Source organism: Malurus melanocephalus, unplaced genomic scaffold, assembly GCF_030028575.1.
Source record: "Malurus melanocephalus ecotype Western Australia unplaced genomic scaffold, MMel_1.1 scaffold_309, whole genome shotgun sequence".
Lineage (NCBI taxonomy): Eukaryota > Metazoa > Chordata > Aves > Passeriformes > Maluridae > Malurus > Malurus melanocephalus.
The window spans coordinates 323,321-349,769 of record NW_026623541.1 but is presented as its reverse complement, the minus strand read 5'-3'; the positions used below and the strand labels follow the sequence as shown (position 1 = coordinate 349,769).

Genomic DNA, 26,449 nt, shown 5'->3' with positions numbered 1-26,449 from the left:
CTAACACAGAAATGAAATCAAGAGCCTTGCTCTGTTACAGAATTAGAGGCTTATTTGCTGAATCACCTAATACTGTGCAGGCTATGCTACTGTCAATATTAGAGAAAATATAGCAGCACCTGTGTTCTGCCCACAATCGTCACATATTCAGTATCTGCCTTTTTCACTGAAGCAGGGTTTAAGTGTAATAGATCACCAATTTATTGATTTATCAGTAAATGATATTCAGACAAGAAATAATTTTTAATTCACTAAAACAATAGGGTAAAATTTTTACTCAGGTAAATAAAACAACAACTTTTGTTCTATTTCTAGTACTTTACAAAAATAGATTCCAAATCCCTTTCAAAAGATTTTGAAACTCAGGGATGTCTCATTGGAAAAACATTTCTAAGATTTTTTTCCCCCCTCATTGTTAGAGGAAATTACTCTCCTAGTCATGGCTAACAAAACTAGCACATCCTTGAGGCAAAATCTGTTTTAAAGTAATGATATGTTCATTATTCACACCAAAGGAAGGGCAAGTTCTGAGACTTGGGAACAAATGGATGTTCTCAACCAAGGGGATCTGTTCCGCTGAATTCCCTATGACAGGGGAAGGAACAAAACAGGGTTTTTTTTTGAGAGACAGAGAAGGGAATGTCATTCTGAAGGAAGGAATGAAGGATAATTTAAGGGGCACATCATCTACAGCTTCTTTGTTCCTGACAGGGAAGATCTTCAAACGGGGAATTGACAGGTTTCAGATGAGGCGCAYAAGGTGCAGACACTGACCTCGGGCACGACGCGGCCAAATTACACGGCACTTACATCTTGGTGGTGTCACTACCAACTCTTCTCAGTTCTTCCTCCTTACAGAGTGCCAGCTAATCTCAGATGTGACCATCGGTGAGAGGCAATTCCCCTCCAAGGTCTGTTCAACAAAAAAAGAACAAAAAACAAACATGTGGCACAACCCGCGTATCCCTGTTTGGCCAAGGAGAATAGTGCGATATAAACGCTTACACCAGCCCGGGGAGCGGCGCAACCTGAGGGCTCCGAGGCAGGTGACAGAGAGAAAAGAAATGGACACTTGGCGAGAAATAGATGCGGTGACGAGAAAACGGGCACTGTTTATTCCTTTCTGCTGAGGAAAAAGACCACCTCCCCGACCGCGAGGCTGAGATGGTGGCAGCGGGAACAGGAAAGTTTGCCGTGACCTCACATTAGTTCGTTTCCAGCAGCAAAGCTCTAAAACCYCACTACTTTTTGCTGAGAGGAGCAGATTCCCACCGCCAGCCCCTCCGGCTTTCCCTCTCCGCTTTTCGGCAGCCTCTCGCAGCGCTCCCCCTCCCGGGCTGCTCCAGCGGCGTTCCCAAGCAGGGAGCCGCCGTGGGACGGGGCGGGAGCGGGAGAGAGAGGGAGGGAGAGAGAGAGGCGGCCCGCGGGGCAGCTTCCTCCCGCTTTCCCTTCCTCGTCCGGCGGCGGCAAGGAGAGGACCATGGCCCACAGCCGCCGCCGGGGAAGCTCCGCGCCGGGCAYGTCCCCGCCGCCAGGTCCCGCCGGGGACACCGGGCCGTGCGCTCGGGGTTAGAGCCTGGCCCGGGRCGGGCGCGGGGCCATGGGCACGGCGTCGTCCCTGGTGAGCCCGGCGGGCGCGGTCGGGGAGGTGATCGAGGACACGTACGGCGGCGGCGAGGCCTGCGAGATCCCGGTGGAGGTGAAGCCCAAGGCGCGGCTGCTGCGCGGGTCCCTGCGGCGCGTCGGCGGCTCCCGGCCCGGCGGCCTCATCGGAGCCAGCTTCAAGTCGACGGCCTCGGTGCAGGAGCTGGAGTGCGTGGCCGAGTACGAGCGCCTGAGGAAGGAGTACGAGATCTTCCGCGTCAGCAAGAACAACGAGGTGGCCTCCATGGTGAAGAAGGAGGCCAAGCTGGACAGGGAGAACAAGCGGCTGCGCGCCGAGCTGCAGGTAGCGCCTGCTGCCCTGAGGGCACCGAGCAGCGAGGCTGGGGCTGCCAAGGATTGGTCCCGTTCCTGGGCAGAGCTGTGGCGGGGAGGTGGCGGGTGTGAGGGAAGGCAAGGTGCTGGGGAAATGGTGCGTGCCCGGTGTTCTTCTGCTGAGCCGTCGGGATGCCGTCGAAGTGTTCGTCTGGGGATGGGGACCGCACCCGGCGCGGCTGTGGCGACAGAGACAGCCGGAGGGAATGGCCTGAAATTGTTCCAGGGGAGGTTTAGCCAGGATAATAGAAGAACGTTTTTCACCCAGAGGGTAGTCGGGCACTGAAACAGGCTCCCCTGGGAAGCGGTCACAGCACCGAGCCTGACAGAGTTCAAGGAGTGATTGGACAGGGCTCTCGGGCACATGGTGTGTGATTCTTGGCCTGTCCTGTGCAGGGCCAGAAGTTGGACTSGATGATCTTTGTGGTTCCCTTCCAACTAAGAATACTCTGTGATTCTGGCTGCCCTRCAGTAAGGAGAGGTGTAGGGTGCCAGGTAATTCTGTAGTTAGACCTGTAAAGTAATCTAAAACCTCTTATTGGTGATGAAACTCAGAAAAAAAAATAAAATATTAAATGTTTTCAGGCACTTCAGAAAACATACCAGAAAATACTTCGAGAGAAAGAAAGTGCATTAGAAGCTAAATACCAAGCCATGGAGAGAGCTGCTACTTTTGAACATGACCGAGACAAGGTCAAAAGRCAATTCAAGGTATGGTTTGACTTTTTCGTGGGAAAATGACCAAAAAAGGCAGATGTCACTTGTTCRCATTTGCCAAATGAACCCTTCTTCAATAGCTATCATGAGGGCCTCTCCTTCTTAAAGAAACCTSTGAGTATCATAGCTGTAGCTGCCTATTTCYGCTTAAATAATCCTACCAAAACATCTCTGTAACACTGASAGGGAAAAAATAGGAAATTACTTTYTAAATATTAAAARGAGGATATGGARTGATACATCATAAACTAAATTCCTGTGTTGAATTTGAACACAGGAGTATATTTATRTTTGAGAGTGACAAGAAAGCAAAGCTGCAAACTGACACATTCTGAAGGAATGTATGAACAGAGTTCCATTATTTATGAATAAATTTTATATGTTGCATTGTAAGGTGTAATATCTCTAGCTTACATTAAAAAGAAAGGAAATATGTATAGATTCATTTCTTTTGGCTGCAAAAATATGATAGCCAGTTAGAGACAATTTACACTTTCTGGAGAGATGATTTGAAAGGCTGGGCAGGTGTTTCTGTTTTTCCTTTGCAGATGACAATTCTATCACCCAAAACAGGGCAGTAGGTCCTAGTTTTTCACTGTTTTCAAGATTCTTCATGTCCTCAATTGTAGCTGTTTGTAGCTACATGTAGTTTGGAGGAGGATTGTTTTTGACCTTATTTAAGAAAAAGTGACTTGAAAACTACTTTATTTCTTTGAATTTAAATCCAGGTTTGTGTTTTCTTCTCCATGTGGTGGTAATACTTTACAAACAGGACAGCTGGAATGTTTGATCACTTTCTGTCATAGGAAACTTAAAATTTCTGCAACAATAAAATGTAAATATAGGATTACATGTAATTGCAAAAAAAAAAAATATGGGGAAGAATAAAAGGGAACCTTTGTAAAAAAAACTTACCTTTACAAATAAAAGTAGGTAGCATGAGCTCAAAAACAGATAGTGAATTTTAAAAGTTTTTGTTTCCTGTGTTAGATTTTTAGAGAAACTAAAGAAAATGAGATTCAGGACTTACTGAGGGCCAAACGAGAGCTAGAAGCAAAACTCCAGAGACTCCAGGCACAAGGAATCCAAGTGTTTGATCCTGAAGAATCTGATTCTGATGATAATTGTACAGATGTTACAGGTGAGAATTTCTTTCCTAGCATTTTGTGTTGGAACATGACTRAAGTCTCTGAACAGTAAAGCACAATACAAATATTTATGTTGTTTTATAAAAAGTTTTATTAATTCAGATGAAAAGCAACTTAAAGTAGTTTGAAAGGTAAAAGCAACAAACCTTGCAAACTTGGTTTAATTTGTGGGATCCTCAAATTTCTGGTGTTATGAATAAATAGGTGAAGACAGAGTACTGTATAGACACAGAGACTTCAGCACTTTTTAAAAATTGTTTCATGAACTGAGTTTTCTGCTCTTTCCTGAGTTTTCTTATTCTAGATCTGAGACATGATGCTCRATAGGATTCCACAATCACACCTGAAACTAGAGGGACTCTTAAACACTTTGGATGAGGACATATGCCAATGTCAGCTGTTGTACATTCCAGAACAGTAGAATTAGATATATAACAAAGATGAAGTATGTACAAAACCTTTTATATGCTGTGTGAGGAATTTAATAACATGGGAAGGGCTCAGATGGGTATGTGAGCATCTGAACCCAACAAATTTGAGCAATCTATGTAATAGCAAATATTAGCAAATACCCCCTCATCCTTTGATGTCATGGGTTTTCATTAACTTTGGAMAGGCACCTGTTTAGAACTACAGCACATAAAGGTGTGAGCATATCTGCTGAAAGATAGACAGATATGTTAGTGGCATGTGGCTGTAGGTTTCAGCTGTAGTATTTGGGACTGATCATTATCCTTGTGTAGTGACACTGAAGAGGGGTTTTTTGTTTTCTAATTCTTAGCTACTGGAGCTCAGTCTGAATACTGGAATGGAGGAGTGTTGGGAAGTGAGCCRTCCATGGGTAGTATGATGCAACTTCAGCAGTCTTTCAGAGGGCCTGAATTTGCCCATAGCTCCATAGATGTCGAGGGACCATTTGCAAATATAAACAGAGGTAAGTGAAGGTAGTATATTTTGCTGGGATTGTAGGTGTCTATGGATGTTTTTCTATCCATTCTTAAGTAACTCTGTTTTTTCTTAGCTCCTTTTCTGTCCATTCTTGGGTAATTTAATTARAGGATTGTTTGGAATTCATTGTAAAAATAAAAGGAAATATAGCTAAGTTATGTTTAATACATGTGGTGACTACAGTATGTGCAACAGTGGCTTTAGTAAACAGCAGCTACTGGTGGCTTGTTGTGAGTAAAGCGTTAATGTTGAYGATGGAATATAGTGACTTTCTTTCAATATCTGCTGGTGTTCTTTTTTTCCATTTGCATTTAGATTCTCTACTTCCTGAGTATGAACATCTCATTTGTATTAGGATAAATTATACCTGTATTTTATTCATTGAATTTACATGGATTTTGACTCTGCCTAGGGGGCCACTTATGAAAATCCGATTGCAAGACCAGGATGTATGTGTTGTTATGTAAATCAGTGCTTATATTTTCTTGTCAATAATTGCTCCTTTTGAATTTTGTTTCCCAAGTGGCCCCTTGTAAATTGGCTTCTGGTGCTTTGSTTTCCTTCACTGTTCTCCTGGCTCTGGAACCTCTCCTGTATATAGTTGACTTTGCTGGCAGTTTCTCCCTTTATTGTTCAATCCTTCAGACTCTGATTCAGAAGTCTGTGCCTGCAAAGTGGGAAAGGGGAGGGTCTGCCCAATGATGTCTCCAGATTCATACGTTAAGCCTTTCATCAACAGATGTGTACTGAAAGTAGAAACTATACCTTTTTTGAAAGAGTGACAAAGGAGTCTAAAAGAGTTTTAAAACTCATTGCTTCTGTAGGGAATAAACATTGCTATAGAAAGCAATTGATTTTCCCCCTAGAAGTTCCCACAGTGTTTTGCTGTAATTTATTCACATGGGCTAATTGATATACATGTAGATCTGAAGGAAAAAAAAGTGTTTGGYTATGAGTCAATTTATTACTCCTGCRTATYGTTACTTATTTTACAACTATCAGCTTGATTTTGTGGAAACATTTCATCAATCCTTCTTAAAGGAAATATCATTGTGATGGTAATAGAAATACATTCAGAATTTTTATTTTGCCACATTATCAAATTGTATGACATTATCGAATGGTATGGGTTTTCGAAATTTGTAAGATTTAAATGATTGAGTAAAAAGATTGCCGCTGTTTTAGATAAAATGTGGTATTTGTGATGTTAAGAGGTGATGACTTACCTGTTATGCAGTGTAATGACATGTGAAGATCTCTAAGACTTTGTTTTGTTTGGTTTTTTTTTTTTTATTGGCAGATGATTGGGATGCTGCTGTTGCCAGTTTATTGCAGGTTACTCCTCTGTTTTCCCATTCTCTGTGGAGTAACACAGTAAGATGTTAYATTATCAGTACTGATGAGACTCAGCCAGACGTGACCGTCTTCACTAGAGTGAGTGCTTTACAAACTTATGCTCACATATGCAKTCTTGTTTCCACTGTGATGCTGGTTCATAAATGTGTCTAATATTTTTTGAAAGCTTTAGTAGGTGTAGTCTGATTTTGGTGAAATCAGTGATATTGTCAAGGGYTTCAGGGGAAGAAACTGCTTAGAGAAAAGAAACTGAGATTTATTTGGTAGGTCCTTAGTGCTATGCACGTTTAGTAATAAAACACTGTTACTCACATTTTATTTCAGAGCTACTCTCCAAAACTTCAAAGAGTTTGTGAAACATTGGGGTACTTCTTTCAAGTTGTTAATTTTCCAACAGAGAATGAAAGGCCTGTTCAGGATGTAAGAAAATGGGAAATTGAAAAGAGTTCATTAGTCATTTTGCTTCTGCATTTAACTTTGCCAAGGTGAGTATTTTCCAGACTGGTGAAACAAATGGAAACTCGTAATTTATGCAGAGTGCTTTATGGGGTGCTTTGCTCAGTACATTTCCTAAGCTAGTAACTTCAAAGTGATACTCCTTCAAACCTGAAGTTTGCTAGTGCAGAYACTTAAAAGAATACATCACCTGTGCAGCATTTTCTTTTTCCTGTAGCTACAAATTCTCATAACATACAGTTTGAACGATGTCTTCATAACACACAGAAATCATTTGCTTTCCAAGAGCAGCTCTCTGTTGTGCATGTGGCTGTGTCTTAGGAATTCAATATAGCTAGTGTGAATGTCCTCACTGTTTTTCATTTGCTTATCTGGCATTACACCTGTCTGTAATGTTTTGGGTTTGTTCTATCACACATTAGTTCCTTGTTTTGGCTGTCTTTCAGACTAATTTCATGGCTCTCCTGTGTGTTATCTTATGCTAGCTTTTGACAGCTTTGATTTACTGAAGTCATGATGTTTCATGACAAATAGTGATGGAATGTGTTCTGTTTGTTCAGTGAGTAATTTCTTAACCTTCTAGAAGAAGCAGCATGATTCACTAAAGAAAAAACACCAAGGGAAGGATACTTTACGAAATCGTGTTAGGAGTGCTACTCTTATGCATTACATGCTGTTGCTAAATAACCCAGTTTTATGTATGTGGGGCAAGAATGTTTAAGAACAAAATATGCAAGGAAAAGAATCCCAAAAGTGTTAATTTAGAAAATTTCTCCTAGAAAACTCTGATGAAAATTGTAGAGTTTGTATAAAAGATGGTAGTATGTGAGCAATCCTGTCTGCTATTGTCAGCATCCTCAAGTAGTATAGTTCCTTCTGTGGAACAGCAATAGATATCCATTAATGTCATTCACACATATAAATGCAAAGTGCTTTTGAATTTGGAGGTGTCTTTTTTAATTACTATAAATTGAAAGACTGTCCTACATCTGACAAATGRAGGACCTACTTCCTTCCTACTTCCTTCCTACTTCTATCCTACTGAAGGACTTTTCCTAAAAAGATCAGAGAATTGAACAGAACCTTCACAAAACTGATGGCAGAGCAGAGCTTATTAATCATATGTGAAATTATGTTCTTTCCATACAAGGCARTTACCTTTCCCTCTGCATATTTGTATGACAGGAAGATCAGCTTTTAATTTTCAAATCAATAATCATCAATATTAATAGGTGGTTTTACTGGTTTTGGTACAAGTAGCATAAATTTTTGTCTTCACTTTTCCTTGCTTCAGAGTTTTTCTCAAATTCTCTCTTGAATTACTTGATTGCTTTTTGTTATAAATAGATATGACTTTTGAATTAGATTTTGCAGTGAAACCCATCTTTGGAGCTTGTGTTGATTGAACTGTTTACTACAGCAGTGTAATATAGCACAAGAATGCTGATTTCCAATCTAGTTGTTTGTTGGAGGACTGTGAGGAAGCCTTCTTGAGAAATCCAGAAGAAAAACCCCGGTTAATGTACCACAGAAGGGAGGATGGCAGAGTCAGTTCAGCCTCAGTGCAACAACTSATCGAGCAAATTTCTTACGTGAACAAAGCAAAGGTATGGCATTTAAAAATTGCTGTAAACAACTCTGCATGCTTACAGTCCAAGATTTTAGGAAAAATTGCATTGTACTAATTACTCTGGATGCTCATTCTGTGAGCATTTTGATGAAGCTGAAATTGATGAATGTTACAAAATTTTCATTAGCAGGGGAGAAAAAAAGCCACTGCATTTTCACTGAAGAAATGTCTATGCTATAAGATTAGAATTTCTTACCTGTGTTTAGGCATTTAAATGGCAAAGTTATTTATCTGAGGTCCCTCTGTAGACACTGAAGGGAATGAAGTGCACCTCCAGAGGGATTCCTGCTGCCTAWAAAATTGATCAGTTATCATTTATTKTSCTCYACAGAGACAACTGTTGAGAACAGCTGAAACTAGATGCCCAACTTTTAAAGTTCCTAGGCAAAGTGAAYCTTACCTGAGGAAAGCAACAGAATGGAATTTAAATGTGTTACAGAAGGTTTTTGTTGGAAGTTCTAAATACTGTTCTCAGWTGGATTCAGAGTTGAATCATGCTTTGGCATTTACTTTTTCAGATGATTGAYCATGTTGGAGGTGTGGAGGAAGGAGCATATGAAATCTATAATTGTGTGGAAAAAATAATTAAACAGGTAAAGCACATGATGCATTTTAGTTTTTTATTCTATGCTGTTTTATGATCTTAAATGATGTCAGTGTGATTATGATATGGTACTTAGATGTGATTCAAAGTATCTTTTTGTTTTGTCATTAATATCTGGCAAACAAAGAAATGTGCAAGTGGAAAATAAAACCCCAAACTGAGCAATGCTTTTGTGGATAGAAGCACAGGACCAGGGGAAAGGGTTCTATTTATRGGCCTAAATTAGCCTCTAATTTCCCTTTATCTGTATCATAGATATGTTCTTTCCTTGTAGTTGTGTTGAGTTGCTTCCCCTATGAGATATCTAAAATCAGTGTCTTGAGACCTGTGCATTCAGAATTAAGTTAGTTTAATCTAATTGCTTATTTATTTATGTTCTCTGCTACCCTAAAAGGAAACGAGCATAGTGCTGTTAGCAGAGCCACACTTATATTGAGACGAACAGCAAATGTGCTTGCACCATCGTTGCAGTTTTCTCCATGTAATTTTTTTTTCTTAGGATATATTGGGGTGTGAAATGACAGAACTAGAAGGCAARGATTTGGGTAATAAGGAAGACTCCACTGCTCCTGAAGAAGAAGTTTTTGGTGATGTATTGTGGGATGCCCATGATGAACAAGAGCAGATGGAAGCTTTTCAGCAGGCCTCTAATTCAACATGTGAGCTGGGATTTGAGAAAGTAAGTACATTATAAAGGTATATGGATGAAGAGAAAGTCATCATTCACTTCCATCCCTTGTTGGGCAAGATGCGCTTCTACCGAAGAAGCTGTGTCCGAGAGCATCCTTGAGGCTATATCACTCCTTACACTGGAAGAAGCCATATGTCTGATATTKATGGCATATTTCTTTTCTGGGAGAGATGCCAGTTGATGCATTGTTGAATGAYGATGAAGAAGTAGTTGTGCCTGCACTGGAGAATAGCAATATAACAGTGTGCCAGAAGCAGAGTGTCCTTTTAGATGTTRGTCRTCAATAGAAAATACTTGGAATRWATATATTTTCTTCCTTTTTTTTTATTGTACTTCTCTTTCATTTTTCCCCAAGGAAATCCAATCTCTTTCTTGACACCTGGAGTTAGGTCTTCAGGAGATGGTTAATGAAATGATTTCATCTCATCATTCAGCCACATAGGAAACCTTAAAGTGAATAGCTCAGTACTTACTTATTACTGAAAATAAAACTCTAGAAACATTTCAAGTTGCGAGTATCAGGAACAGTTATATGGAAAGATGCAATGAATGTAGGCAGATAAACATTAAAGGCATCATAGGATGTGGTGGATGTTTATTTTGGCAATGTAACATAARCATGCTGTTTCTGTTACTGTATTTGAATTCTTAGTACTCTACTAGCATATTCTATATTCTTTTACTTCAATACTGATGTATTGGGAATGGTTTGGAGGATTGTAGCATGTTTACTACTGTCTAGAGCAACTGTATAATAGAACATTAAGAAAAAAATACCAATGTATATCTTAACGCACTTCTTATCTTGAAGACAAAATATTTCTCCTGAGCAGATGAAGGGTGTACTGTTTTTGTTCTTTTTGTCATCTGCTACAGCATTTTTGGACATTCATTCATGTGCTGAAAGAAAGCCTTCTTTTGTATGCTTAGTGTCTCAAAATACTCATTCATGGCAGATGCCAACTTTGAAGGCTTTYTCCTGGCAACCATCTCCAGTGCAGTGGAGTAGTTCGGGGAAAGCGGGGGCAAGGAAGCCTGAACAAACATAGAACCCAGTTGCTTTACTATAGTAACACTAATATAGTTTATTTGCACTGAAGGTTCCGAAATAGGGTTTTGAGGAAAGTGTTGATTAATTTTACACTTTTAAAAAAAGAGATACTAAATTCTATGGCTTAAGTGTTTCCTTGGAACATCTATTTATGCTTGTATTGCTTTTCAATAGCTACTCCTTTACCTTAATAAATCAGTACAAGCATTTTGAATCTAAATGCTTTACATACCAGGCACTAGATTTATTTCTTAAAACAATGGAATATTTATAATGATTGTTTCTTCTTTATAGTATTTTGAGCGTCTGAATGACCTAGTAGCAGCACCAGCACCAATTCCACCATTGCTTGTATCAGGAGGACCAGGCTCTGGGAAATCTCTCCTTCTTTCAAAATGGTAGTTCAAATTTTAATTTTTTTTTTATATGAATGAAATTTAAGAAAAAGGTTTCCATTATGTTTCCATTCCAAAAGTGGAATCTGACATGACAAGTTTGATTATAGCTCAGAAAATGTCTATGCTGTTTTTTAAGATAAACATGTAACTAAGATACTCTTATCACCTTTGGCAAAACTGATATTTTCTGTTTGAAATCTATTTGCAAAATTATAGTCTGTTGAGTCTTTCTCTTCTCTTCTCTTCTGTTATTAGGATTCAGTTACAACAGAAGCATTCACCCAACACTCTAATTCTTTATCACTTTGTTGGGAGGCCCATGTCAACTAGCTCAGAATCTGCCCTGATAATTAAACGCCTGACTCTAAAGGTAATGATGCAGTACGTCTTGCACTGTGTCTTTCTTTGGAAACTGCCAGTGCATGTGTGTATGCCCAAAGATTTTCTACAGATTTTTCAACATTAGTGAAAAGTACTACAAATGAAGTAGAAAAAACATAAAGTTCAGATTGGCAGGGCTCTGGGCAACCTAATACAGTTGATGAKGTCCCTGCTAATTGCAGGGAGCTGGACTAGGGGGCCTTTAAAGCTGCTTCCAATCCAAACTATTCCATGAGTCCATGAAATATAAGGCATTATTGAATGATGGTAATCCGATCCTATGCACTGAATGTAGATTAATTAAATAGCATCTCTAGGATATTTGTAACAGATTGGCATTAGCAGTTATATTTCCAGTGACCTATATTGATGACTTATAAAACCGGATAAACTCCTTCCAAAATTCCCTGCCATCTGGCCAATGAGAGATGCAGGTGGTACCTCTTCTGTATATGTGCTTAGAAACCTGAGGCTGTATTGGCACCATCTTGGAATCATCTTGTTGCTAGACTAGCTCTCTCCTATGTTAATTTATTTTTACTTGCGTGCTAAACATGTGGGAATAAGCGAGGATCATTCTTATGCTGGGGTCTGAGCTTTCTTTTTCCATCACAGGGTGGCACTAAGGGCCTTACAGGACTAAAACCTGCAGAAAAATTAAATCAGTTGTGCTATCCTTGCAATTTTCTCCTGTATTTTAGATATTTGCCTATTTAACCTGTGCAACTTTTCAGTCCTTTAAGTCTGCAAATTTCTTGTCCATTGTGTAAACTGAAATTATCTCTCTAGTTCAATAAATATTCTTTGTTCTGCATCTGCCAGCTTTCTGCATATACTAGAAGAAAGAACTCTGTGAGAGCTTGACTGGAAATATCGGCCCCAAATCACATGGGGTTTTTTTTGGGAGGGGGATTTGGGGGTGGGGTTGGGGTTTTTTCCTCTTGTGTATATAGGACTTTTTTCAACTATTCTAGCTGTTATAAGGTATAATTTCTTGTACRTATTTCTAATTCTGCAGCTTATGCAACACTCTTGGTTAGTATCACCTCTGACTTTTGATCCAGCCAAACTTCTGGAAGAGTTTCCCCGTTGGCTGGAAAAACTTTCTGCACGCCATCAAGGCAGCATTATTATAATTATTGATTCTATTGACCAAATACAGGTATGTTTTCAAAATCTTTTCCATTTGTCAGTCTAAAGGGAATCTTGACTAGTGTAATAAGTTCAGCCATAGCTATGTAACAAAAATATTATTGTTTGCTTTGCCCTGGAGAGAACATACAGAAAAGAGTTTTGTAAAAGGTGCAATTGAGTTATTTTTCTAGATAAGTTTTTTTTGGAGTTGTTTTGGTTTTTTTCTTCTAAATTTTATCTTAATACCTTAATTTTTGAGTTGTCCAGGTACATTACTTATCCAAAGATTCAAGGCTATGAGCTAACTTACGTTAGCATGTTAAATATCCTGGTTTTTATGAGGTGAACATTTCAGCAACAGTATTCTATCTTCTTAATTTAGTGTACAATTGTGCTGATACTTATAAAGGGGTCATTTAGTACTGTCCTGAGGACCAGATCATGAACAATTTTAAAGGACCTTGAAGAATTTAACTGAGTTGTACTGAGTTAATGAAACATAGCAACTTTTGGCATTGTTTTGAACAATCTCTGTATTAAGAAATGAAAATTTGTTTTTAAGCAAGCTGAGAAGCATATGAAGTGGTTGATAGATCCACTGCCAGTGAAYGTGAGAGTGATTGTATCAGTGAATGTAGAGACATGTCCACAGGCTTGGAGGTATGTTAYATTTCTGTGATGTGTCAGAGTATCCTGGGTTAGAATTATTGTTTTAAATTACAGTTACTCRCTGAAGATCAGACAGATTTGTCAAGATGTAGAGATTTAATAGGATAAGATTTTGCAACCTGTGTGGAAAATGAAAGCTTCTCTATTGTAGCTGCAATGACAGATTTTWGCTGTTGGAAAACTAGACTTTTGTTTTACTGTGATGGATCTATCCACATGACTATATGAAATATGACATTAAACGCAGTCAGATGCACTTCAAAAACTGCAGTACCATGATGCAGATTCAGGGTRAGGCTAAAAGTGAAAATTTGACTTCAGATGACTAGAATTTCTTAGTAGCAGGGAACAGCTTCAATTACTGCTTTGATGTAAATCTTGCAAAAGCTCTGGAACTCTGATGTTGTTCCTTTTCCTTTTGTGGGCTATTTAATTAGGTTTGAATATCACTTTGTTCTCTCTTACTAAAGGTTATGGCCCACTCTTCATCTTGATCCACTGAATTCTAAAGATGTTAAATCTCTCATTAGTGCAGAATGTAACTCTGCAAAAGTTAAATTGACTAAAGAGCAGGTATGTCTGTTGCACTTTTTCTAAAGTACCTTACTCTAGTATAACTTTTAATGAAAACATGGAAATATGAAATCAGCCTAACTTCCAAAAGAATTCRTATTTAGCTGACTAAATACGATTGCTTGAGATAACATGAAGTTTGAGTATTTTTACCCCATGGCTCACAGCACTGAAACACAGATGGAACAGCATAAATTTTTAACAAAAAAACTGTAGTTGCACATACTGCTGTGAATGTGTTATTTTAGAATACTGGAAGATTAAATTATGTTTTAGTTATTATTGCATAGTACTGTAACTGACTGGCAGAGTGGGAAAATCAGTATTTTTACCTTTGCCTTTGAAACTGATTCTCTAARATAATCCTCATGTTGATATATAATGTTGGATCCTAAACCTTCATCTTAAATTCAAACAGGAATTTTCACTCATATGCTCCTATAACTAGAAACCTGTGCAGTATTTTGTGCGCTGCTTAACCATGTTACAGTCTTCAGATGTTACAGACAGAAGAATATCTAGAACTTTCATTTTCTTTGCAAGCAACGAATGTTTTACTTGTATGGTTAGTTACATCTCGGTTCACAGATTTTATTTAAAATGTTGTAGGAGAAGAAGCTTGAGAGACATTGTCGTTCTGCCACCACTTGCAATGCTTTGTATGTCACTCTCTTGGGCAAAACCATTGCTTGGTAAGTTAAAGCATTCTGGAGGAAATTATTATGCTTATCACTAGATTAGAAGACTTCAAGTAGGCCTTTTGAAATACTTTCATTTAACACAGAATGAATCTTGTTAAGAAAAAGCAATGGAGAAGTTTTGCCCTTCACTRACTATGAATGCAGTGGGAAGAGAAGTCAGAGAGTATAGAGTCAGTTTGATACTAAGCTAATCCAAATTGTATCTATTTGTTTTCAGCTCTTCTAGTTTATTTTAATGTTCCTCTTTCTGAGTGTATCAGTTGCTTCAGTGCGTTTTATAGATATTCGGAGAATGTTGGTATTGCGCTGTTAAACAGTTAAATTTAGGTGGTTTGTATTTACTGATGTACCAGATAATTTGCCCCACAGATTTTTAAGGTAAAAGGAATTTCAACAACTGTTTAGTTTAACATCCTGCATATGGTCCTTAGCCTTATAATTCCTGCTGTGGAGAAAATTAATCTTCTCTCTTGTGCGAGAGAATACTTAATAAGTGCATTGGCTTATTATTAACCTAGATTTCATTGAAAAAGATGCWTTTTTAGTTAAGAGACTCCCAGAAGATGATACACTAATTGGTAATTTGCTCCAGGTGACCAATTTTCATTATTTTTGTTCATGTTTTATGTTCTAGAAGACWTAATTGTTCCTGAAAACATACTTTGTAAATGCATTAAGTGAAATAGCAGCATGTGGTTTWATCTTTATCCATCCTTATGTTCCTACTTTGTACTCCTGCTGGAGAAAAGATCACTGTAGCATAGGTTTTTTAATAACACTGTTGCAGCTACTCAGAAAAATCAGACAACATGACAGAAATAGGTTTCAGGAACTCACCTCTTCTTTGTTTAAATTTCACTAGGTGCTATGCACCTTTTGAACTYAGTTGGAATCCAGAGAACGTTTGAGATAGAGCTCTTCATTAGTTTCATGCCAATCTTACTGAGCCAAATCTAATATTCTAAACCTTGCCCTTTCTGTCCTTCTGCCCAGTGYTGGAAATAAAGGAAATATTGATGAAATTCTTCAGCAGTGCTGCCAGTGTCAAGACACGGTGTCACTGTACAGGCTTGTTCTGAGATCAATTCAGGAGTCATTGCAGAGTGATAAAGAGAAAGGYCTTTTAAGAGAGGTAAGCAGAGAATGCATCACTATTTCTACAGGTAATGAATACTCTTTCCTGTAAGGAGTTTTTCTTAAATTAAAAATAAATACAAGTTTATATAGGTTCATATGTATGACTCCAAGATTAATTTAGTATTATTAGTATTATATAGTGTATTATTAGTATAGAAGGGACAATTTTATTAATTCTTGCATAGCTATAGAATGTATGACTGCTTTGTGTTAAATATAAACTGAGCTGTCGTCTCACAAAACAAAGCAGGGTTTTTTCACTATGATGTGAAATAGAATTAGCACTTCCTTGCTGATCACTACCATGATCTAGTGATTAACTACATTGAGCATAATAAATGCAATCAAAACATGGTGTCTTGTGAATACAGGRCATTGCTTATTACATTTCTGACTCCTCTTCCCAGCTTTGCATAATTTCCCTCTTGTGTGAAACATTTTTCAATTAGGACACAATACTAAGTAATTGCTACTTCTTTGGTGCTGGCAGCATAAAGACCTTCAGCCTATTTTACTTAGATGGAAGTTCCTCATGATAATGGAGTTATTCTCTCCCAGTGTTTTAGAGGGAAGACTGAGGAGCCAATTGTTTGTCCAAGACTGTCTCATTTGGTGCTTTATCTATTAGAATATTATATCATATTAAACCTGATCATTAAACCTGGGTCTCTTCTTTGAGAAGAGGGAAAGGGCTTGTGTAGGTAGGGGTCTTTGTTTCCTTTGGCTATGAAGTTATCACAGGGATAAACAGTATTGTTCTTGACATTTCAGTGTAACTAAGCTCTTCAGYAAATATTGCTAACTGTGGGAAATCTGTTTTCTGCTTTATGTAGATACTGTGTGTCATTGGTGTCAGCCACAATGGGGTGAGTGAGTCAGAGCTGATGGARCTTTATCCTGAGCTGACTTCTGCAGTGCTGGCCTCACTCCTTCACAGCCTGCACAAAATGTGTCTGCTGACATATGGCTGTGGTTTGCTGAAGTTCCAGCACCTCCAGGTAAAGTTTGTAATTCTAAACATGTGCAAGTGAAGCTCCACCCCCTGACTCCAACCACTGGGTTTTAGATAAGTTCTGTTGTTAGCTAGGTWGGCCTTGGAATGTTCATGTTTGCTYRTTCATCCATTCTCCTTAACATCTGGTAAGATGTGGAAACATACCAGAAAACTTGAGAACTGCGAGAGCTGTGATACCAGTATTGTTGAAAATCTGGCCTTTCAAACCTTCATAAATTTCTGATCTATTGGTTGCTAACTCCAGTGTTCTAGAAAACACTGGCTCCTAAAAAAAACGAAGAAGAATTGAAAGAGAAGGGAATATTGCCTGAATAACCAGAGCTGTGGTCTGATATAAGACAATTCATTTGTAATGCCTTTGTCATTGAAAGATTTTCAGTTCTACAACATGAGATGTGTTTCRTCTTGCATAACACCCTGTGTATCATCAACACTTAAGCAAATTAAATGCATTCTCTTTCTTTTAATGATACCCTCAGGCTTGGGAGATGGTGAAACTGGAGTATATGGAAGCAGGTGAAAATRTTATTTCTGCTTATAGACAAAAACTAGTGGAATATTTCACCATGCAGTTAAGGTAGGTCAGAATTCTTCAAGAAGTKCTATGCCTCATAGATGTGTTTGTTTTCTTCATATACCTTCTCTGAGTTTAGTWAATTATTATAGCAAGATAACTGTGCAAAATTGTCAGTTTAGAAGTTTATTTATTGATACGTTGCTTTTTAATCTTTGAAAAGAATGAGGCCTGTGCAGGGGAATTGGCATATGATAAAGTGATCATGGGAAAATGTAGAGCATGAATTTATACCCTATCAGTTATTTTGTGGTCTCCAACCCCATGGGATTTTTAATTGACACTAAATGCTAGGAAATTAGAGTTCGCATGGGACTTGAAGCAGAAAACCACTTGTGTTCAGCAAGCAATTAGCATATAGATAAGGGGAAGTCCAGTAGGAAAAACTGAACATCTACAAGTTCATATCCAGGTTGAAAACTGATTTGCATTTACATTTGCATCCTGRGTTAAGTGTGTCCCAGCTGTGGGCTGCTGTTTATTGCTCCTCCAAGCATCCACTGCTGRGTAGCAGGAAGCCAAGAGGGCCACAGTGTGCCAGAAAAGGAGGCACAAGGGACAGTRGCTGCTGCAGGGCTGCAGTCCTGCTGGCAGGCATAGATTAGCCCACATGGGATGGAGAAGCAGCTTCTTGTRGAGTGCCTGGGGGTTCTAGTACCTTCTGAGATGAAATTAAAATGAAGATGTAAAAAAATGGAGTACATAGGTCTTACAGTAATCTGTTCAGACATTCAGGTATGGAAATTGTATGCTTGCCTAGTTTTCACATCAAATTGACAAGTTGTTAGGCYTGTCAGAGTTTTAATTTTCATTTGTTTTTCTTTCAATAGTCAAGACCGAGTGACTTGGAGAAGTGCAGATGAACTTCCTTGGCTTTTCCAACAGCAGGGTGATAAGCAAAAGYTACACAAGTGTCTTTTGAATCTCTTTGTGTCCCAAAACCTTTACAAAAGGTACAAAGGTAGCAGCTTCTTCGGCCATTATAAACATTTCAAAATAATTTTTGTCAATACAAATCAGAAAGTGACAGATACAGATTAAAAGTACTTAAATAGTAGCAGCTGAAGTGCTAAATGCTGTTTCCATATAAATAAGCTATTTTTTCTGTTCTGTTACACCTGGGGGTTGGTAAAGGAATAAATACTGCTGTTGAATAGTCTTCGTTTATTTCTCTGTAGATGCTGTAGCATAGCAACAACATTTGTGCACATAAGCCTTTTTTCCTAAGCTAGCATCAGTCTGAATAGAGGGGTATCAGAGATAAGATTCTTATTTCCTTGTTAAAACAGGGGACATTTTGCAGAATTGCTGAGTTACTGGCAGCTGGTTGGGAAAGATAAGAGCTCTATGGCAGCTGAGTATTTTGACTCTCTGAAAGAATATGAAAAAAGCAGTGAGGGAGAGGAAAGTATGATCTGCCTGGCTGATCTTTATGAGACCCTGGGACGGTTTCTTAAGGACCTAGGTCTTCTCAGTCAGGTAAGTACATTTAGAGATTGTTGTAACAGCAAAAAGGCATATTAAGCAGAGCTCAGTGTGTGCTTTCTATTGCAGCAGTGAAGTTATTGTAGTGTACAGGATGCTGCCTGCTGCCCTCACATTGTGACTTTGTTGTTACAGGCTGTAGCTCCTCTGCAGCGCTCTCTGGAGATTCGAGAGACTGCGCTGGATCCAGACCACCCAAGGGTGGCACAGTCACTGCACCAGCTGGCAGGAGTGTATGTTCAGTGGAAGAAGTTTGGAAATGCTGAACAGTTGTATAAACAGGCACTGGAAATCTCTGAAAACGCCTATGGAGCTGAACACCCCCGGGTGGCCCGTGAGCTTGATGCACTTGCGACCCTGTACCAAAAGCAGAATAAGTAAGCTTAGTTAACACTGCTTTTTTCTTTTATGTGGAGGTAGTAAAAAAAAAAARATAACAGCAAAGGTTTTCTTCCTGAAGCCTGGATTTTTCTTTGGTTCTTGAGTTTCATGTGTTGAAATTCAACCATGAACATCCCCTCTCCATTCTTGTAGCAGGTCACGTGGCTGGGGGGCAACTTTTCTGCTTAGTTTAACAAAAAACTTGTAGGGATAAAGGAGGAACGCTGGCCCTAAGCATTTTAGATATTTTGTATTTGAAAAAAGTGGGATTATTTTAAAGATCCTTAAATTTTCAAGTTAACTTAGAATCTTTCCAGCATACTTGTTGATGCTACGTTTGAAATTATTTTAACACTACAAATAACTACTTTCAGATATGAACAAGCTGAACAACTGAGGAAAAAGTCCTTCAAAATACGCCAAAAAGCAGCAAGGCAGAAAGGCAGTCTGGTAAGGAAATGCTTGATATTTAAAAAGAGGTGCAGGGCATATTGCATCTCTGCTAAATAGGTGATGAAATGTATCTGCAGAGCTGACAATGCTTCAGGGCTTTTGATAATTGTGGGCATAGGTAGTGAAGTAGCATAGCAACAGCTTTGGTAACTACCCTTGCAAGTCTGCTGGAAGTGGAGAACTATCAGTAYAACTAGAATGGAACTGAGAGAAGTGGAAAAGAAAGAAGTGGATATATGTACATTTCAGAGSTGCAGAATTACTGCTGAATTGTGTGTCAAAGTGACAATGGAAAAAGGTGTTTTCCARAATAGCTGAGGCATTTATCCTCCTAGTGAACACAGTGCTTACTGCAGTGGAAAATCCCAGTAAGAGTATTAGGTAACATACAGAGTTTTTCGCTGTTTTTTCTTCTGTGTTGTTTTCCAGCTACAGGGTTTCTCTTRTTATTTTTGAGCTAAGGCTACGTTGTCATGTAATGCCAGTACTGTAAGAGTTCAGCTAATAACTCCACAGCTCCAGTTGTAGCTCTAATCAAAGTAGTAAAAAAACTATAAATATGTTGCGGTTTTCACAGTGATTTAATATGAATGAATTAGGTTTGTGAAGATTTGGTCTATTTCTGTAATGAGCTCTGCTGCAAAAATATTTTTATCAAGTCTGCATAGATCAAAAATAGGCAGAGTGTGTAAAAATGGCTGCCCTTTTTTCTTTGATTTATTTTGCATGGAAACATTAACTTGTCTGCCCTTTTAAAAAAGATTGATGTGAAGCCTTGAGTAATATTTCACAGGCGTTTGTATATGGTGTTTACAATTGGACATTAAATTGATTTTAAATTTTGAGCTTATAAACCKAAGAATTTATCTGAATTGGTTATTTGAACTGTGGAGTTTAAGCAAATTAGCATGTAWGATACATGGAGAGCAGTGTGACAGCACAGTAACTTGAATTGCCTGGAAATTTTCACCAAAATTTCACATACTTGGTGAAAGTACCTTAGATTGTAAGTGCCATGTAACTCAAAAATAGAACTTAAGGATGATTATTGTTCTCCTTTGGCACCAWATTAACTCTTTTGGTTTTCTGTCCTTTAATGTCTACTTTTAAAAGTGCTGGTGACTSTCTTACATTATTTTTTCTTTGCTGTAGTGTGGCTTTGCTCTCCTGCGTCAAAGAGCCCTGCAATTGGAAGAGCTCACGTTAGGCAAGGATACACCAGATAATGCTCGAACCCTTAATGAGCTTGGAGTCCTCTACTACCTGCAGAATAATCTTGAGTAAGTTGTRTTTGTTGTGAGACATCTGCTGAGCATTCTCAGATGTCTGAATGGAGGCAGAGTGTTGAGAACTGGAGTTAAATACAGACACATGATCAAATACTTTTAATAGTACTATCSCTGATTCATTCTACTGGTTTTTCTTCACTGTGAAATTCACTCCTATTTTCTGTCTGGTGCTGTTGGCATGTGAGTGCCATGTGAGTGACTTTACCAAGTCAGTGCACTTCCTGCATTAAGATTTAATGTTCAACACTTAACTAGCCTTTTTTCCAAAACCAGTTCTCTCTCAAATCTGTGCTTCCTCTACTCAGCTTCACTGTTTTGTGACTCTCCTTTGCAGTGTTCATCTTTGAACAGCAGGATTGTTGTTCTTTTATGACAGTGTTACAAGAAGTCATGACCTAAATATTCRTTGTGCTAGTAATCCTTAAGCTTTTACCCTGTAGTCCTGTTAAAAGCAAAAAAGAGACAGAACAGCACCCAGGTGTTCTAAAAGCATACAGGGATAAGCAGGGGTGTTGAAGAAGGGGRAAAAGAGATGCATGACAGTTCTGATTGTATGTTTAGCCATTCTTGACTTCAACTTCTTCAACTGACAGAGGACTCTAAACTGTGTATTGTCAGGGAATTGTAAAGTCACCTAAATCCCACTTTACTGAACTGAATCTTTTCAGAGAAGAACAAAAATACCCAGCAAAAAAGCACAAAGTGAGTTTTGGAAGTATTTTTTCTTCCAGTTCTTTCTGTGCGTAATGTTTATGGCACCAGTAGCTTTTGGATAATTACAGAAACCCTTGCATAGAGTGAACACCTTTTATACTTGTCTAAGAGCTACAGAATTGAACCTTCATTTCTGTATAAATGGTCTTTTTTTTTCTCTAATGTGAAATGGATTTTTCCAATTTACTAAGCTGACCTCTTGTTAATAGCATCACACAGAATTTGTGTGTATGTCAGGATAAGGAGTTACCTGGTAATAATGGATGCTGTCGGGGGGATCACCCATTGTTTTGATAGAGGAGCTGCTGCAAAGCTGTAATGAAACAGTAGTACCCTACTGTAGTGAGATAAAACATGCCCTTTGCTCCAGTGGTGGCATTACAGAGTCTTTTCTACTCTGTCACTTCTAAACAGATTCTACTGTGAGTTTCCAAAGCTGAGTTTGTTGTTTTAAGCATGCACCTCAGCCTGTACAGATGTTCCCAGCTTTAAAGTATTGATGAACAAATATATTCTGTAGGACAGCGGAGCTTTTCCTGAAACGATCTTTGGAAATGCGAGAGCGAGTCCTGGGATCCGACCACCCAGACTGTGCACAGTCTCTGAACAACCTGGCAGCCCTGTACAATGAGAAGAAGCACTATGACAAGGCTGAGGAACTCTATGAGAAAGCTTTGRACATCAGGAGGAGAGCCTTGGCTCCAGATCATCCTTCCTTGGCTTATACTGTGAAACACCTGGCAGTGCTGTACAAAAAGATGGTGAGCACAAGCCTGTTACCTCTTCTGATCACCTAAATTAACTGTAATGCCTTGTGTCTTAATGGAAAAATCACATTTYAGGGWGCAGGAATAGTTCTTCTTACMCAATGACCTTGAGCTTACAGTCAGTTTGAGGGYAACTCRAATGCTTATGAGAGAGATAGTGCTTCACAAATAAACTGTCTGGCTGAGCCACCTTTAACTAATGTTGACTCAGAAAGATAAGCTTTACTCCTGTGCAAAATGCACTGTGAGGAATAACATTAATATTAGTATAAACTTCTGCATTTCATAATTTCAGAATGTTTTATGAATATTTGTGTTTGTAGATGGTTGTTCTAACCATTCGGTATTATTAATGTAATAATGATAAACCTTTTCCAACTCTTGCCATCCAGCTAAACTAAAAACAAGTTCAGTGAATAACAAGAATTTTATATATTTTGTATTTTCACATTTTACTGTTCTCCAGAGGTAATCCCTTGGATCAAATTTGCACATGTTTTTGCTAAGTAATTGTTACCTGCTATTGTGTGCATTAAATGGTATTGGGTCACCTCAGCTTCTAATTTTTATGCTGTTCAAAGCTGCAGCACCACTTAATATTTGCATTAAAAACCTCTGCTAGTTTGAAAGGRCACAAATTAAAACTCAGTGGAGAAAATTATTTCAATAAAAGTACAACTGAAAATTCTTTTCAATTGCCTTCTCAGTTAGACACTTGAGAAGAAAAAATAAATTAAGAAAGGAAGAAATAGACCTAGCTGACAAATACATTAATTGGGAGTTTAATATGCCCAGTATTTTGGAAAATTAGGTTCTAATAAATATTCATGATAAACTGTGCAGAATATAGCTATTATTTAATCAAAGTTAACCCCTTATTCTAGAAACAGATCTTCTCCGAGGCTTTTGTTTAAAATAGGTTTTACTGTTACCATCTTGATACAACGGAACTGAACATTTTTTTTCCCTGTTATTTCTAGGGAAAGCTTGACAAGGCTGTTCCTCTGTATGAGCTAGCRGTTGAAATACGACAGAAGTCATTTGGCCCAAAACACCCTAGTGTAGCAACTGCTCTGGTAAACTTGGCTGTCCTTTACTGTCAGATGGTAAGTTTTTCATGTCTAATGTTTATTTTTCCTATCTTAAGCATTTTCATGATTTGTACCGAAATGAAACAAAAGAAACTTGATCATATTTAAAATGGAAATTCCTTGTAGGACTTGCAAAATCTTGGGTTCCATTTTAAATGTTGAAAACACATTTGGTAAGGAAAATGAATGCGGGAATGGGTGGGGGGGAAATGATAATTGCTGAGACTGGTATGCTTGAGACTGTATCTAGGATGCTTTGATACTGTGTTGGCAAAAAAAAAGAAAAGCCAATGTAATACAAATCTGTRACAAAGAAACTTTCTGCTACCCAAAGAAAAAACAGATTGAAGCTTTGCCTCTCTATGAACGTGCACTGAAGATTTATGAAGACAGCTTTGGCCACATGCATCCTCGTGTGGGGGAAACGCTGAAAAACTTGGCTGTGCTAAGGTTAGATCATCCTTGCCCTATAAAAGCAAATTACTGCCTGAAACAAAACATCTGGGCTTGTGTACTTTCTAGTAAAATAGAGTTTTAAGCACACTATGTTGATAGTTTGGTGTATATTTCAATTTGATTGAGTTGAGAGATTTGTTTTATTTGCTTATTTCAAATTTGTTTTACTCTTTTCCAAAGCTATGAAAGGGGAGACTTTGAGAAAGCAGCTGAGCTTTACAAGAGAGCTATGGAAATWAAGGAAGCAGAGACTTTGTTGATAGGTGGAAAAGCAACTTCTCGACATTCATCAAGTGGAGACACTTTCAGCTTAAAAAGTGCATTATCACCAAATGCTTTTCTGGAACATGGACAAAGGTGATATAAACCTCCTCCAAGAACACAACAGGCACTCTCTACTGATATTTTAAAGCAGACAGAAAATTACTGAAACAAATCCATTTTTCCCAGGATGATGTGCTGTTTTGGGACTGACACCTGTCTTCATGAATGACAGGGAAACAAATGTTTCAGCCTGAAACCCTTCTGCCTTAACTTCGCAGACTGTTACAGTGCAAAGAGAGCTTCTTTCACTGTATATGGGTACACACTTTAGTTACTAGCTCAAGTTGTAGCTAATGCCAAAARCATGGACTGGATGCCTCTTAGCCTAAGTGCCAGGTTTATAACAAGTTAAGATGAACCTCTTGTATATACTCTAAGGGGCAGTTTTTATTTCTGTGTTGTAATAGCATGGCTTAGAGGATTTGTGTATTTTTGTATCATCAATCCTTCCTGCCTTGTTGCAAGCCTTTAAAGTTGTTTCTGAAGAAAGGATAATTTTGAAAAACCTTTGAAAATACTGTTTAACCTGAAGTTTTACCTGCAGGGTTACTTCAGCCTCAAGCAAACTTTCATTCAAGGGACTTGTGCAAAATTAATTGGTTTCCTTGGGAAGCTAAGGTATCTAAATATATCATCATCTACAGTTAAAGCTGTTGTAAGATTCCACTCTGTTCAATAAAAATACYACCTGTGAGGAATCAGAATGAAAATGATTATGGCCAGATTTCCTCTTGTTAAACCTTTAGCAGTACTTTCAATATTTAATCTTACTGAATCCCTTAAAATGCAAGAATGTTTGTATTAGCTGGGAAAACCTAGTGATGCAAAATAGTTTGCCATCAGATAAAGAAATCTTAATCAAATCTACCTGCCTTTTGTATTTCTTAATACCTGAGTCATCTGTAGGARTCAGAGTTCTGTTCTCATTCAGTCCATAAATGCATGCATCAATTTAAAACATACTAAAAAAAGACCTTTTATAAAAAATGAAAGTAAGTGGAAAATTAATTGAAACCCTACTATAATATTTCAGAGACAGCTAATGTAAAGATTAATTTGATCCAGTTTGAAAAATGCAAATGGCCTTTACCTCAAAGGAGTAATTACTTTCCACAGTGTTTTTTTCTCTTTTGGAGTAGAATTAAATATTACTCATTTCAGCCCYTGTTCTGATTAGGAGGAATTTGTTATTTTGGTAAGGCAATAACTTGGCAAAAKAAATAAACTTGTCAAAATAAAATTGTCAGTACAAATATACAATCCAACTTTGATTTTTAAGATAAAGGTTTAGTTGAAAAAAAATATCAAAAAAACTCTTGAAGGTGTTATGATACGGCATGAAGAACTGACACTTTGTAATAGCTCTCTGGACATTTTCCTCTTACTCAGAAAATGGGTTTATAAGCAAAGCAAGTGGTTTACCACTGTATTTCAGCCACCTTAAAAAGTTTTGCAAATTGGAACGTTCTCTCCAGAATTGTCACCAACTAAGAGAGGCAAAAGTAAAAACAAACAAATACACAAAGAAAAAAACCCCAAACCAAAATAATCCCAATCGCCCCCCCCCCCCAAAAAAAAAACCTCAGCCTACTCAGCTTATATTTGTTTATGTTGCCTGATGTTCTTAGACCTGGTAATKCTCTCCTTTAAAGAATGATCAGATGTCTGGTCTAGCTTGYCACCTTTGTTCTAAGATGTTCAATGATATATCTTCCTCTCCTAAATAATCTTCCTTATTGTTGCTAGCTTAAATAAGAAGTTACCTTCTAGATGCTTGGCATTACTGAACTGTTGTTATTCTTACATTGAGCAACTTCTCTCCTACTTAGTCGTAGGTTGAAGGGTTGGTTTTGGAAAAAGATTAAAAAAAAATTGGTCYGTAAAAAGTAGCAGATCCCAGTCATCCATTGTCCTTTAGGAAAGAGGGTGAAGAATCCATGTTCCTACCCTGTKAACCCCAAGAAAGCTTGAGACAACTTCCATGTAGTTGCACCTCATGGACAGCAAGAAAGAGTAATTTGTATATTTGGTCTATGCCAGATAATACTTCTGGGTAGGAGAACTSCACCTCAAAGCAGAGGGTCACCAGTGTCAATGAGATTCAATTACACAGAATATCAACATCTTAATAACATTCATGAGACACTGTAAAAACTGGATACTTYCTTTATAATATTGTCAAATAAACAAAGCTGGACTTAACCATGGCAATGTGCTTTGATTTGTTAGTTCATAAGCAAGGAAACAATAAATTTTCTATTACGTTTTACTGCTGGAGTACATTATACACATAAATGTCTAATTTAAAAAAACAAACCTTAATGCTGCT

General features: G+C 38.1%; 1 protein-coding gene across 1 annotated transcript; it reads left to right on the top strand.

Annotated features, from left to right (window-relative positions):
- Window positions 1-1,376: 1,376 nt before the first annotated feature.
- Window positions 1,377-26,401, top strand: NPHP3 (nephrocystin 3). The gene is made up of 27 exons (XM_057377266.1): window positions 1,377-1,948; window positions 2,563-2,688; window positions 3,685-3,835; window positions 4,624-4,776; window positions 6,091-6,224; window positions 6,471-6,631; window positions 8,062-8,209; window positions 8,751-8,825; window positions 9,336-9,515; window positions 10,873-10,976; window positions 11,232-11,346; window positions 12,376-12,519; window positions 13,054-13,151; window positions 13,631-13,733; window positions 14,343-14,425; window positions 15,428-15,566; window positions 16,405-16,569; window positions 17,066-17,163; window positions 17,991-18,113; window positions 18,450-18,639; window positions 18,781-19,022; window positions 19,401-19,476; window positions 20,632-20,759; window positions 22,003-22,243; window positions 23,230-23,355; window positions 23,675-23,790; window positions 23,977-26,401. The coding sequence occupies exons 1-27, from the start codon at window positions 1,601-1,603 to the stop codon at window positions 24,155-24,157; spliced, it is 3,948 nt and encodes a 1,315-aa protein (XP_057233249.1). The 5' UTR covers window positions 1,377-1,600; the 3' UTR covers window positions 24,158-26,401.
- Window positions 26,402-26,449: the final 48 nt, after the last annotated feature.